The sequence below is a fragment of the Hemiscyllium ocellatum genome, chromosome 11, assembly GCF_020745735.1.
Source record: "Hemiscyllium ocellatum isolate sHemOce1 chromosome 11, sHemOce1.pat.X.cur, whole genome shotgun sequence".
Lineage (NCBI taxonomy): Eukaryota > Metazoa > Chordata > Chondrichthyes > Orectolobiformes > Hemiscylliidae > Hemiscyllium > Hemiscyllium ocellatum.
The window spans coordinates 69,752,833-69,767,111 of record NC_083411.1 but is presented as its reverse complement, the minus strand read 5'-3'; the positions used below and the strand labels follow the sequence as shown (position 1 = coordinate 69,767,111).

At 46.3% G+C, this 14,279-nt stretch overlaps 1 protein-coding gene across 1 annotated transcript in view; it reads left to right on the top strand.

The window, feature by feature from the left end:
- The window catches only part of LOC132820057 (sodium/hydrogen exchanger 2-like), a 160,899-nt gene that overhangs the window by 103,168 nt on the left and 43,452 nt on the right, over positions 1-14,279 (top strand). The window contains exon 8 of the mRNA XM_060831976.1: positions 11,460-11,624. Within this exon, the coding sequence (XP_060687959.1) occupies positions 11,460-11,624 (165 nt within the window). The remainder of the gene's footprint in view (positions 1-11,459; positions 11,625-14,279) is intronic.

Genomic DNA, 14,279 nt, shown 5'->3' with positions numbered 1-14,279 from the left:
TCTGTGCCGGCCCCTGCTCCAGGACTCTCTGTGCCGGGCCCCTGCTCTGGGACTCTCTGTGCCGGCCCCTGCTCCAGGACTCTCTGTGCCGGCCCCTGCTCTGGGACTCTCTGTGCTGGCCCCTGCTCTGGGACTCTCTGTGCCGGCCCATGCTCCGGGACTCTCTGTGCCGGCCCCTGCTCCAGGACTCTCTGTGCCGGCCCCTGCTCCAGGACTCTCTGTGCCGGCCCATGCTCCGGGACTCTCTGTGCCGGCCCCTGCTCTGGGACTCTCTGTGCCGGCCCATGCTCCGGGACTCTCTGTGCCGGCCCCTGCTCCAGGACTCTCTGTGCCGGCCCCTGCTCCAGGACTCTCTGTGCCGGCCCATGCTCCGGGACTCTCTGTGCCGGCCCCTGCTCTGGGACTCTCTGTGCCGGCCCATGCTCCGGGACTCTCTGTGCCGGCCCCTGCTCTGGGACTCTCTGTGCCGGCCCCTGCTCCAGGACTCTCTGTGCCGGCCCATGCTCCGGGACTCTCTGTGCCGGCCCCTGCTCTGGGACTCTCTGTGCTGGCCCCTGCTCTGGGACTCTCTGTGCCGGCCCCTGCTCTGGGACTCTCTGTGCCGGCCCCTGCTCCCGGACTCTCTGTGTCGGGCCCTGCTCCGGGACTCTCTGTGTCGGGCCCTGCTCCGGGACTCTCTGTGCCGGCCCCTGCTCCAGGACTCTCTGTGCCGGCCCCTGCTCCCGGACTCTCTGTGTCGGGCCCTGCTCTGGGACTCTCTGTGCCGGCCCCCGCTCTGGGACTCTCTGTGCCGGCCCCTGCTCCAGGACTCTCTGTGCCGGCCCCTGCTCCCGGACTCTCTGTGTCGGGCCCTGCTCCGGGACTCTCTGTGTCGGCCCCCGCTCTGGGACTCTCTGTGCCGGGCCCCTATTCTGGGACTCTCTGTGCCGGCCCCTGCTCCAGGACTCTCTGTGCCGGCCCCTGCTCCGGGACTCTCTGTGTCGGCCCCTGCTCCAGGACTCTCTGTGCCGGCCCCTGCTCCTGGACTCTCTGTGCCGGCCCCTGCTCCAGGACTCTCTGTGCCGGCCCCTGCTCCGGGACTCTCTGTGCCGGCCCCTGCTCTGGGACTCTCTGTGCCGGCCCCCGCTCTGGGACTCTCTGTGCCGGGCCCCTATTCTGGGACTGTCTGTGCCTGCCCCTGCTCCAGGACTCTCTGTGCCGGCCCCTGCTCCAGGACTCTCTGTGCCGGCCCCCGCTCTGGGACTCTCTGTGCCGGGCCCCTATTCTGGGACTGTCTGTGCCGGCCCCTGCTCCTGGACTCTCTGTGCCGGCCCCTGCTCCTGGACTCTATGTGCTGGTTGCTGGTCTGGGAGTCTCCATGCCAGCTGATGCTGTCTTCTCCAGGGCCCACCAGCTCTTCAAATCCACTGAAGCAGAAAGGGGAAAGAAAGAGAAAAACAGGAAAAAGAGTAAAACCAGGCGGAGCCGAAGAGCTCCAACTGGAGCATCTTACTCTGCTGCCATCTTGCCTGCTGATAGATGAATTGTTGCGAAACCCCTTCTCCAGTCAGAGATTGATTCTCTCCCATGCTTGCTGCTGATAGGTGCAAAGCAGGGAGAATACCTTTAGACTTGTCAACCAAGGACCATTCCCAGTTACTGGGGGTCCAATAAAATGTGGAGTCACCGAGGTAATGAATTCCTCGTAAATGAATGTGGAATCTCTAGCTTGGGGCTGTGTAATTGCTACTATACAGTGGATCCTACTGTAATCAACATTGTCCGGTTGTTAAATTCAAATTCGCGATGAGATCCACAATTCAGTCAATGAAGTTGTTACAGCCTGGTTGAAATAATCAAACCTTGTGGAAGTATAATGGAAATGCATTAGATGTGGGTCTCTAGAAGTGGTGTTTCGGGTGGTGGATTTTCATATGTATAAGTGTACATATGTATGCAGTCATTTTGAAAAAAAAATTGACTTGTATTTATTGCCTGGCATCAATGATGTATTGTCCAGGAAATTATTGCTTTCTCTGTGTGTTGTGGATTTAAGTTTAATGGAGAGTTGAAAATTATTGGAAGATATTTACTCGCATTCTGCTTGAGTCCAAATACTCCATATTATCAGCAAAAATAGAGGGGATGTTATCATTTACATGATGGTGTAATATAGTCAGTGAGGTATTGGGAATGAAGCAGTCGTCCCAAAAATCAACTGGTAACCCCAAAAGGTGTAAAAGTAGCTCTTGTAAAATAACATTTATTTTGGTGATGTGCTAAGTATCTATTGACACCAGGCTTCTTATCCAGCACTCAGGTCTCTTAGATAGTTCGAAATTCACCAGGATCATGAAAAGCAGTTGAGCAGGAATTGATGGGGCTGTGAAATTTAGACAAGCAACTGTGTCGTTCAATCGCAGGACACATCATGAAAGTGTGATTTCATTCCTTTGGAAGTGCTTTAGCAGGTCATTTACCTTGGACTGGATGGACTTTGACATGGTCTTTTGTGGTGTCAGCCTCCCAAGCTGCTTTGAGGCAGCTCATGGGATCTGTGATGAGGAAAAATAGCAGTACCAGCAGCAGGAGCAGGGGCAGCATAAGCAGGGATGAAACCAGCAGGAGCAGGGGCAAAACCAGCAGGAGCAGAGGCAACACGAGCAGGGGTGAAACCAGCAGGAGCAGAGGCAACACAAGCCGGGGTGAAACCAGCAGGAGCAGAGGCAAGAGGGGCAGGGGCAAACCAAGCAGGGGCAGCACAAGCATGAACATGATCAAGACCGTAACCAATACCAGCAGAAGCAATGCCAGCAGGAGCAATACCAGCAGGAGCAACACCTGCAGGAGTAATATTAGCAGGAGTAGGAGCAATACCAGCACAAATAAGACCAGCAGGAGCAGGAGCAATTTGAGCAGGAGTAGAAGCAATACCAGCAATACTAGCATGAGCCACTCCAGCATGAGCAGAAACAAGACCAGCAGGAACAATACCAGCAGGAGCAGGAGCAAGTTGAGCAGAAGCAGAAGCAAGACCAGCAGATTTTTCTCCAGTCATAAACAGCTCCACAGGGCAACATGAATGAACACGGATATTTGTATGATAATAATTGCAAAATGTATAACAGCATTCACAACTCTTCATGTACTGGTGCGGTCTGTGCTGTCATATGGCAAAATGTGTGTAAGCTTGTGCTTCTAAGTGACAAGTAACATTGGTAGCACATCAACACCAGGCAGTGATAATCTCCAAAGGAAAAGAGAATTTAACCAGCCTCCCTTGTCACTGAGTGGCCTTACTATCACTGAATTTCCCACCATCAGTTTGCTGGGAGCTGTAAGTAGTCTAATCTTGGAAATACTGTGGCAACAAGACCAGGTCAGAGCCTAGCAAATCTACAACATAAACAGAGATTGGCAGCAAAGCTCAGCAGGTCGGGCAGTATCTGTGAAGAGAAGTCAGAGTTGGGGTCTGGTGACCTTCCTCAGAACTCCTCAGGTGAGTAACTCACCTCCTAATTCTTTGAAACCTGTCCATCACCTCAAAGTCAGGAGTGTGATGGGATTGTCTGGATGAACGCAGCTCTAACAACATTTAAGAAGCTTGACAATATTCTGGACAAAACTTCTCACTGATTGACACCCTGTTTACCATGTTAAAGATTCCCACATTGGGACACAGTAGCAGCAATGTGCACTGTCCACAAGTTGCACTGCAGTTTCTCAAGGAAGAGTCTTCCAACAATGTTTCAAACCCTAGCCTCCACCACTTAGAAAACACAGACAGTAGGTATATTGGAACTCCATCTCCTGCATGTTCTCCTTCAAGGCATGCACCATCCTGAGTTTAAACCATGTCACCATTTCTTCACTGTCCTTTACTAACTACATTGTAGGTGTATCCATGGACTGCACATTTCAAGAAGGCAGCTCATCATCACTATCTGAAGAGCAATTCAGGATGGAGTAAATGTAGGTCACATTGTGTGAACAAGTACAAAAATGGTCCTTGCAGTCAGTGACTGAAGGTGCACTGCAATTAGCTGCTGTCAGGTCAAACTGGAGATCTTAATCGATCAAATCATTGCTCATCAGTTGCAGGTAACAATGAGGTGATGGTCTGGCTATTTGTGCAGGAAACTGCTGTGATATTACCCTTCCACCTGAGTCAGAGATCCATAAATATTTGTATTCTAAGGAGAGTCAACAGGAACGTGGCTGTTGCCAGAACTGTGAGAAACACTGCAGAAACAGAACAGCAGGAATCATTGACTGAACATTTCGGGTCCAGTGACCCTTCCACAGACCCATCTGAGACATTAACCCTGATTTCTCTGCAAAGATGCTGCCAGACTGGCTGAGCTTTTCCAGATGGTTCTCTCTTTTTTGTTTCTGATTTCCAGTATCAGCGGTTCTTTCTGTTTTTAGAAATCACTGGGTGATTCCAGCCCTGGGATAGATCTCTGAGTGCCCTCTAGTGTCCAGAACAGTCATGGTCCATTGTGTTTTTATGCAAAGCCATATTGCAGAGAGGATCAGCACTGCAGAGAGAAGAAGGTGGGGATGACGCTGCATTCTCAGAGATAAAGGAGGAGGGAACTGAGGAGAAACAGGGGGTGGAGGAAGATCACTGCTGCGTCTTTTTTGTCTGCCAGAGATAACAGCAGTAGACCTACTCAGGGACAACTCAGCTAATCTGAGGAGAACTGATTGGCAGATTGTTGGGATAGCAATCAGCTTCTGATGCACACAGATCAGAGTGCTAGATGACTTGATAAATGACTGGATAAGAGAGACTTGGGATAAAGTTCATGTTGCAGCACAAAGTTAGACATTGACATAAAGTTAAAACTTTGAGGCATTCCTTTGACTTCCCTTGAGAGGTGACATATTAATTTTCTTCCTTTACTCCCAGGCAGCATTACACAGAGCTAGTGATACAGTCGACTTGTTTTGATGCTCATCACTGACACCCTCTGGATTTTCCATCCCCTGGGGATTCTGCCACAGCTGCATTATATGGAGGCGCTGACCTAGTCACTGGGACAGGAGGCAGTGTCAGACACTCTGAATGAGGAGAACGGGGGCAGGGGAATGGTCACACTTGTGCAGAGTTTGCATTTTCAGGAGCCCCTAGTCCATCTTCCTTCTCATGGCCCAACCATACTTCTTCCCCGCTCATCAAGAACAGGAAAACATTCTGCTTCACTTCGGTGAATAGGACAAAGCATTCTGACCCTGTTGAAGCTGGTAGACTAGCTGTGTGGGCCATTAGTAAGGCAGAACATATATTCAGTTGCTGACAGTATTTGATGCTTCATGGAAGTGGGCATCAACACAAAGGCCTGAGACATTTGGGCGGCACAGTGGCTCAGTGGTTAGCACTGCTGCCTCACAGCACCAGGGACACGGGGTCGATTCCAGCCTCGGGTGACTGTCTGTGTGGAGTTTGCACATTCTCCCTGTGTCTGTGTGGGTTTCCTCCGGGTGCTCTGGTTTCCTCCCACAATCCAAAGATGTGTAGGCCAGGTGGAGTGGCCGTGGGATTAACAAGGTTACAGTGGTCTAGGTGGGATGTTCTTTGGAGGGTCGGTGTGGACTCAATGAGCCAAATGATCTATTCCACTGTAGGGATTCCATCATGGCACTCAGCTTTGGAATGGGATCCACCAATCCCTCTCTGATACTGGGTAAGGCCTGTGGAAATGTTGACAGAACCACAGACTGCAGATGTGAATTTCATGATGGGGACTGTATATCTGGTCCAATCTGGGAGCCCTGGCTAACAGATAAACACAGGAGTGTCAGAGATCCTGACTTTCTGGGCGCTGACTCTGACAAGGTTGTGTCAGAGGTAAGGAATCTTCATGAGTAAATACATCACAGGATACCAGCCTCCTATGTACATCTGCCGATATGTTCCAGAACTGTTGGTGCCATCTCTCTTCTCCTCCCTAAAAAAAAACTCAAGAGTGAACAGTTTGAGCAAAACTTATTGTGTTGTGCACTCTCTGAGAGGGACTTTCCGTTATGAGTCTTGGTAACCACCTCCCACTATTGCACACTTGTGATGCATCGTGTGCCAATCTGGCTGTCTGCCATTGAGGCCTCACCCCAAGGTACCTGCTTCTGAGCTAGTGCAGAAGTGAATAGGGTCATGTGAGGGTTCTTCCTCAGAATAAATCCCTCCTCTGAGAGCTCCTCCCAGACAAGATCCTGATGGATCTGTCAGAGATGGAAAACAGGAAGCAGAACCAACCCAGTTGAAGAGGTTCAAAGTTGTTGATGTAATAAGTTATCCGTGCGTCAGCTGACTGCATCACCAAGTCAAAATCAGCGAGTATATGTGTCATGTGACAAATTTATTTACAAGTTTGTCATCAGGTTTGTGATAAACCCCGAATCAGCATCTCTGGTGGCATGAACTCTGCTCCACCTCCTGTGGATATCCCTCCATATTGGTCAGGTTGGAGATGACTGGACAATCATTCTTTGTCCTATACATCTCCCCAGAACCCTGTACTGTCTTATCCTGTGGGCAACACAGAGATTGTAAAATGGAACAGTTAAGTGAATGGAATAGCAACCATTGGGGATGGTAGGTGTGAGGGATGTGTGTGTGGTAGCAATAAGGTGAAGGAAAGAGTGAGTGTTGACTGCACAGATGGGGGCATGGGGCAAGGTGTGTTGGGTCGAGGAATGTGGTGGAGGAGAAAGGTCAGGAAGTCAGTGAGGAGGTTTGCACCTGAATGGAGGATGGTCACTGGACTCGAAACGTTAATCTGCTTTCTCTCCCTGCAGATGTTGCTAGACCTGCTGAGTTTCTGCAGCAGTTTCCTGTTTTTGTTTCATACCACTCACCTTTCCTGCCCTGTTCAGGCCATGCAACCACATTCAACATGATACCCATGAGGAACATACCACAATCCTTGCTACTTACCTCTAACAGCTTCCAGTTTGCCCTGTCTGAGCCAATACCTTCCTCCTGTCTGTCAGGATCTCACAGTCTGCAGTATGAACTCCCCCGAGAGAGTTTGAGCAGAGTGGTGGACTCTGGATTTCTGACCCACCAAGAGTCATCTGCGGTTAGAACTCTGCCCTATGCAGAAACTGAAAGATGTAGGTTTCAGTGTGTAGGAAATGTGCCAATCTCCAGTGATAGCTGTGTAAACCATGAACAAAGATGCATTAGCAGAGGGTTATCTATCAGTTGAAATGTCCCAGTGGTCCTGATAGTATTCATAGAATAGTCACATCACAAGTGAAGCAGAGACTGTGAACAGCCGAAAGGGGAGGATATGAAAAATACAGGGAAAGAACAATTAATTGGTTTCAGGTTGGTTTCTCCAGATTCCAAGCAGAATGCCTCAAATGGTCTGCTTCTGTCTTATACTTTAGTAACTCAATAATTATGGATCTTATTTTTCAGATTTCTAACTTATCCCCTCTCAAATCACCACCAAATCCTGAGTTATTTAATTATGCATTTCTTTAACATTTGTTAACCCAAACTGTATACAATGTGAGCTGCATTTATTCTCATTGCAAGTTGCTACATTTTTAAATCACATAAAACATTTTGAAATATTTCTGAGATACATAATAAGGGTCTGTTCTGTTCTGTTCTTTTCCATTGTTGTCTAAACAGTGAGGAATTGTGGAAACAATGGTGTAGCGATATCGTTGTTTAACCCATTAATCCAGAAACCCAGCTAGTGCTGTGGGGACCTGGGTTTGGATTCTGCCATGGCAGATTGTGGATTTTGAATTCAATTTTAAAACAAAATGGAATTAAGAGTCTAATATTGACCATGAAAGAGTCAAATGTCAGAAAAAACACCATCTGGTTCGCTTATGATCCCATCTGGTCCTTTAGGGAAGGAAACAGCCATCCTTGTCTGGCTTATATGTCACATAGCAATGTGGTTGGTTCTTAACAGTTAGAAACAGGCAATATACCCACATACTGTGAATGAATAAACATAAATTGGACAATAATCTGCTGGTCAGTTATAACAATCCTTGTACCAGGTTAACAGTTATGCAACAGTTATATGTGAATGAGTTGCAATGTCATCAACATAGGGAAAGAACATCAAACCTTGCTGTCTCTAGTGAGATAATCTTTCAGTCTTATGAGTTCATGGCTCCTGTCAAACCCAGATGCAAATTGATGTGTGTCCTGGAATGGCAACCGGCCCTGCTGATTGCTACGTGTTGTCCTGCATCAATCAAACACTAATCTCATCAGCAGTGCAAATACTAAGCCATGCCAAAGACTGAAAATGTATATTCATGAGGAATTACAGTCAGGAAGCTGAATACGCTGAACATTTACTTTCTGGAGAAAGATGGAGATTATCCTCATCCTATTGAACAGGACTCTAAATATATAACAAGCACTGAATCTGTACAAATGAAATAATGATGGCACCCATCCATCTTGGGACGCAGACAGTATTTGGGATAAGTGTTACTTTTGTTTTGGACATCATCTGTTGTGGCTCTAGAGTCTGATGCAGGAGTGACAGGTCCTTCTGCAGCTGACACGTCTGAGCAGTGTTGCTCGAGGTTGACTCTTTAATCCTTCCAGCAAGCTGCTTTTTCTCCCATCTGATGGCTTCCTCTGGCCTCTGCTTTCGCCAAAGCCATCCTGACTGTTTGTCTCCAGGGCAATCCAGTGAGCAATCTGGCCTTTCAGTGCACCGACTCCACTTCAGGCCAATTTGAGATCTCACCTTCAGACATCATTGTATTACAGACATGAGTGGCCCCATTGGCCTCGTTATAGAACATGGTCTTTGCAGATATAGCAGTTAGCCAGTCAGCTCCCATGATCCAGTCATTCTAATCATTGTCAAATCAAGATGGCAAACAAGCTGGGAGTCCCTGTATGCAGGCGGACATCCCAGGAGATGTCCAGTATTCCTCTGGGTCAAAGTTGTTCAGCAGCTGTTATTTTACCAGAAAACTATTAGGTGCAGGAGCAGAATTAGACAATTCAGCCCATTGAGTCTGCCCCACCATTCGAAGGCTGATATGTTTGTCAAACCCATTCTCCCTGCAACCCCTGTCACCTTATTCATTGAGAATCTATCTATCTCTGTCTTAAATACACACAATGACCTGGCCTCCACAGTCTTTTGCAACAATGTGTTTAACAGATTCACCACCCTCTGGCTATAGAAATTCCTCTTCATCTTAGTTCTAAAAAACCATCTCTTCATTCTGAGGCTGTACCTTCAGGTCTTAGTCTCTCCTACTAGTGGAAACATCTTCTCCACGTCCACTCTATTCAGGCCTCAGTATTCTGTAAGTTCCAATCAGATTCCCCTCATCCTTCTAAACTCCATTGAGTACAGACACAGTGTCCTCAATTATTCCACAAATGACAAGCCCTTCACCCATCTTCCTTTAGATATAGATCCCAAAGCTGCTCACAGTATTCCACATGCAGCCTGGCCAAAGCCTGATAAAGCCTCAGTTAAAAATCACACAACACCAAACGAAAGCTTGTACTTCAAATTAAACCTGTTGGACTATAACCTGATGTAGTGTGATTTTCCACCCCAGTCCAACACTTCACATCATGGTTATACAGCCTCAGCAGTATATCTCTGCTCTTGTATTCTAGCCCTCTTGAAATGAATGTGAACATTGGCAGTAACAAAGGCAAATGCAATGAACTTGCATGTTATCCTGAACAGAATCCTGAGCTAGACTCCTAAATCCCTTTCTCCTTCATATTTCCAAAGCATTGATTTGCATAAGTTGACCATGCTTCACCATGATAAAGACAATGCTGAGATTGTGTGTTTTCAGTTGATTTATTGTTGATTCATAATTTCTGAACTTTGAACTAACCACTATGACCCTGACAATCCTGACATCAGGGATCAGATTGTTGGTGATTGTTCTAAGGTATGCGAAGCGGTGAGTGAGCTTCAGAGTGACGTTGTAGGTCGGGATAAGAAGTGGAGCCTATACATTCTGGCCTTAACTTTGGTTTTCTTGATTGTGAGTCCTGGGAGAACCGACTGACAAGTGACTGCAACTGAACATCAGTATGAGACGCTATAAGAGACTTCCTGTGATATTTATAAACATCTCAGGAGCCAATACAATTATCTACTCACTCCCAGAGGCTACCTTGCAATATATTGCACACTCTCAGGAAGCCCTTCTGAGCTGTGGTGCAAGATTATGACTGATGCTTCCCATAATGATGCTTATGACTACATGTTGGTGACTATTTCACCAAAGTTCCTTCTGCGTGAGTGTTGACCCATTGACCACCATGATCAGTAAGTCTGTTGTTCCTTGATGAATGATGCCTGACAGCAGTCTGCAGGACACTCATGCTCCCTACTAAAACATGAGATGTCCCATATATTACCACGTCTCCTCCTTATCACTGTCAGCTCACTATCTCACTGAACACAGTAAAATCTGTGATAATTGAATACAAAGCAACTTGGCAATTGTGTCAACACCAGCGTACTGCAGTGAGGCAGACTTCAGCATTAACTGAGCTGGACAGAGCTATAGTTCCTGCTCGAGTTTCAGATTGTTTCAGCTTCATTGATGTCAACTAGAACCATAAAATCATGCAGCATTGAAGGTGACTATTTAGCCTGTTGTACCTGTGCTGGCTCTTTCCAAAAAAAGCTATCCAATTCAGCTTACTCCCACCATTCTATTCTCATGGCTTTGCAGATGTTGCCTTTACATGCTGATGGTCATATCTACTTGTAATATTGTACCCATTGCCACCTCCTTTTCATGTAGACTCTTTCAGAATCAGCATAGTGGTTCAGTGGTTAGCACTGCTACCTCATAGTGCCAGGCACCCGGGTTTGATTCCAGGTTCAGGTGACTCTGTGGAGTTTGCACCTTCTCCCGTGTCTGCGTGGGTTTCCTCCGGGTGCTCTGGTTTCCTCCCACAATCCAAAGATGTGCAGGTTAGGTAAATTGGCCAGGTGAAATTGTCTCACTGTGTTCATGGATATGTAGATTAGGTGCATTAGTCACGGGAAATGTAGGGGAATGGGTCTGGGTGGGTTACTCTCGGAGGTTGGTGTAGACTTCCTGCGCCAAAGGGCCTGTTTCCACGTTGTAGGGATTCTCTACAAAACGTGACCACACGCTCACAAACAAATAATTCTCAACACCAGCTCTGGATCTTTTACTAATTGTTTCAGATCTTTATCCTTTCATCAAACTTTGTTCAGCTAGAAATATATTCTTGTTAGTTACTTTATCATGATTCTTAACACTTAGATTCCTTTCCTGCTTACATTAGATTTCCATTATTCATGGTAATTGCTGTTAGCAAGCTTAGAAATGTAACCAAATGCAGTAACCCTGAGGACGGCAGGGCGAAATGTTTCAATTGGTTGGTCTGTGGTGATCCGAAGCACAGCTGGGATGGAATCCTTATTTGAGAAATCACAGTAAATCCTTCTGCCAATTTCTTACAGGTTTGAGAACTTCAACAATAAATATCTGAACAAAATTTTCATCAGAGAGCAGCATTTGTCCAAATCCAGCATTGTTGTTTTATACCAGAAACTGGAGAAAAAGCATGCCATTGAACTGGCAGAGGCAGGCCAGCTGATCGGGGCACCATCTCTCGCTTCTCTGCAGTGAGTAAACATTTTGTTGCAAACCGATTGTCGCTTGATACATCTTTGTTTTGTCCATTGCACAGTTATGTGTTCCAGTGGCTACTATTCCTCTTGGTTTCGCTCAGTTGGCTGGACAGTTGATAATGTGATACCAATAGCATGGGTTCAATTCCCATCACCGGCTGAGGTCACCATGACCTTCTCAACCTCTGCCCCTGCCTGAGGGATGCTGGTCCTCAGGTTAAAACCACCACCTGTTTTCTCTCTGTAATGAGCGAGCAGTCCAATAGTCAGGTAAGACTATGGAAACTTGATTTCTTTGGAGTAAATCTAGCACATTGACTATCTCAGTGGTGTCAGTGATGCAGGCTCTTACAAGAAAAATTGTGCAATGCCTTGTATTTACATCATTTTTGTCATTCTTTGGAAACCCTGAGATAGTCTGGAAAATAATTGTGGTGTTTAACTTCTAAAATGGAACTGAGTCTAATCTTGTCCAACCCTTTAACACAATTTGAGGGGCTTTGACTTCTGTCCGTAATACAGAGCTATTCATTCAGCATCTATTTTGTGTCTACGAAATAGGTTCTGAGCAAAAAAAAACCCAGGCAGTAAGACCAACAGAAGGATAGCCTTGGATATAAGCTATCCAGTTTGTTCAGTAAACAAATCTGCCAATTTCTATCATCTGCCATGCGCTTTCACATAAGATAATGCTATATCTAATTAGGTTTTTATTGTTTACTACAAAGCCTTTATCACACAAAACAGTAGGAGTGCAGATCTACACTTCAGTTTTGAATAGCTGCAATGCCTTTACAGTTGTGTTAAAAGCTCTGTTGTACACAGCACAGGTTCTTTACTAATGAAAGACTGAGTTGACAAAGAAAATATCAAACAGATCTTTGAGCTTCTGAGAGAATAATCTCGTCAAAGTGTTAACTTACAGTGTAACAATGAGCATGTTTGTAAAGGAAATTTCACGACACACTAATTCCAAAATTCCATAATATTGATTCAGCCTATTCTGAAGTCAGGCCTTAACTCGACACCATGCAATGCAGGATAAGAATTCCTAGAAACATCGATTATGCCTAATAATCATGTCACAGCTGATTACAGGCTTCTACAGGGTTAACGGGGTGAACCAGAAACCGTCTCATACCATTGTTAAACACAGTATAATACTGAAATCTTAGTGACGGGTATAAATGACCAGCCTCTCCAAATGCTACATGTTCTGTTGTCTATTTACAACAAATGTTTCTCATTAAGGAAATAGATAGTGTGTTTGCAGTCTGATTCAGGACTTGAACACATTGAAACCTATAGCTTGATATTAAGAGCATCTTTTGCCATGTTATTTACAGCATTCTTACAATGTTATTAATCCCCTCTGTGTCTCTGTGAGAAAAGCATGGTGGAATTAACTGTTGCTCGGTGTCGTAAATTGGCTTTGATGTACAATCCTTTCATTCACAGTGGCAAATAGAGATCGATTTTAACCCTGCCAGCCCAGGAACAAAAAAGGGATGGACAGAGTATTTAGATCGAAAGCAGATGTTCAAGCTCAGCTTCTGACACACTGACACTTATGTACGTTTAGTGAGGCGTGGGACTGGTCCCTTATTATATAAAGTCAGGTTCAAAGATATAATTAAGAAATGTGTGATTCTAAATGCTAGCAGGTAGCGCTGTGACAGGAAGAGACCCAGATAAGTGCTGAGGTTTGAGGGTTAGATCCTGCGAGGATTTCGAAATAGGCTGAATCCGTGTTGTAGAATCAGTGCTCGGTGAAATTCTCTGCAAAACTGCTCATTGTTATAGTGCCCAGATTAGATTATTCTGTCAGGAGCTCATAGACCTGTTCGAAATTATCTTTTGGGTTTACTACGCTCAGAGCTTCCCTTACATCCCTGGCCAAGTCACCATTGTGGGCGGCACGGTGGCACAGTGGTTAGCACTGCTGTCTCACAGCGCCTGAGACCCGGGTTCAATTCCCGACTCAGGCAACTGTCTGTGTGGAGTTTGCACATTCTCCCCGTGTCTGCGTGGGTTTCCTCCGGGTGCTCTGGTTTCCTCCCACAATCCAAAGATGTGCGGGTCAGGTGAATTGGCCATGCTAGATTGCCCGTAGTGTTAGGTAAGTGGTAAATGTAGGGTATGGGTGGGTTGCGCTTCGGCGGGTCGGTGTGGACTTGTTGGGCCGAAGGGCCTGTTTCCACACTGTAAGTAATCTAATCTAATCTTGTCTCACAATGTACCCATGTGTCTGCTTTCCTGATCCCTGCATATTCACTTCATCCCCGAGACTCTGCTGTCAGATTCTTGGTGAAGGTTGCCAGCATCCTGAAATCCCTTCCCCACACAGGCCCCAGCCACCTCCTCATTCTTACCAGACTCATCTTCAGCAGTTTTATGTGAGGCCTCGGAGTTAAAGTCTTCTCGGCCTCATGTGGATGCTGGGAGGTGGGAGGTGTTAGCTGCTTGTACTTCGAACATGCCCCAGTTGAAATCGGAGTGTCAATGGCTTCCACCACCCCCCAAGAATGTAAATGAAGAGGTCATTTAAACCTATCGCAATAGACTTGCAGGATTCTCTTACAATTACAAAGATCCAGGCCACTGCCATGAGAACTCCATCAGGATGGATCAGAAATAGGGTTTGAACTC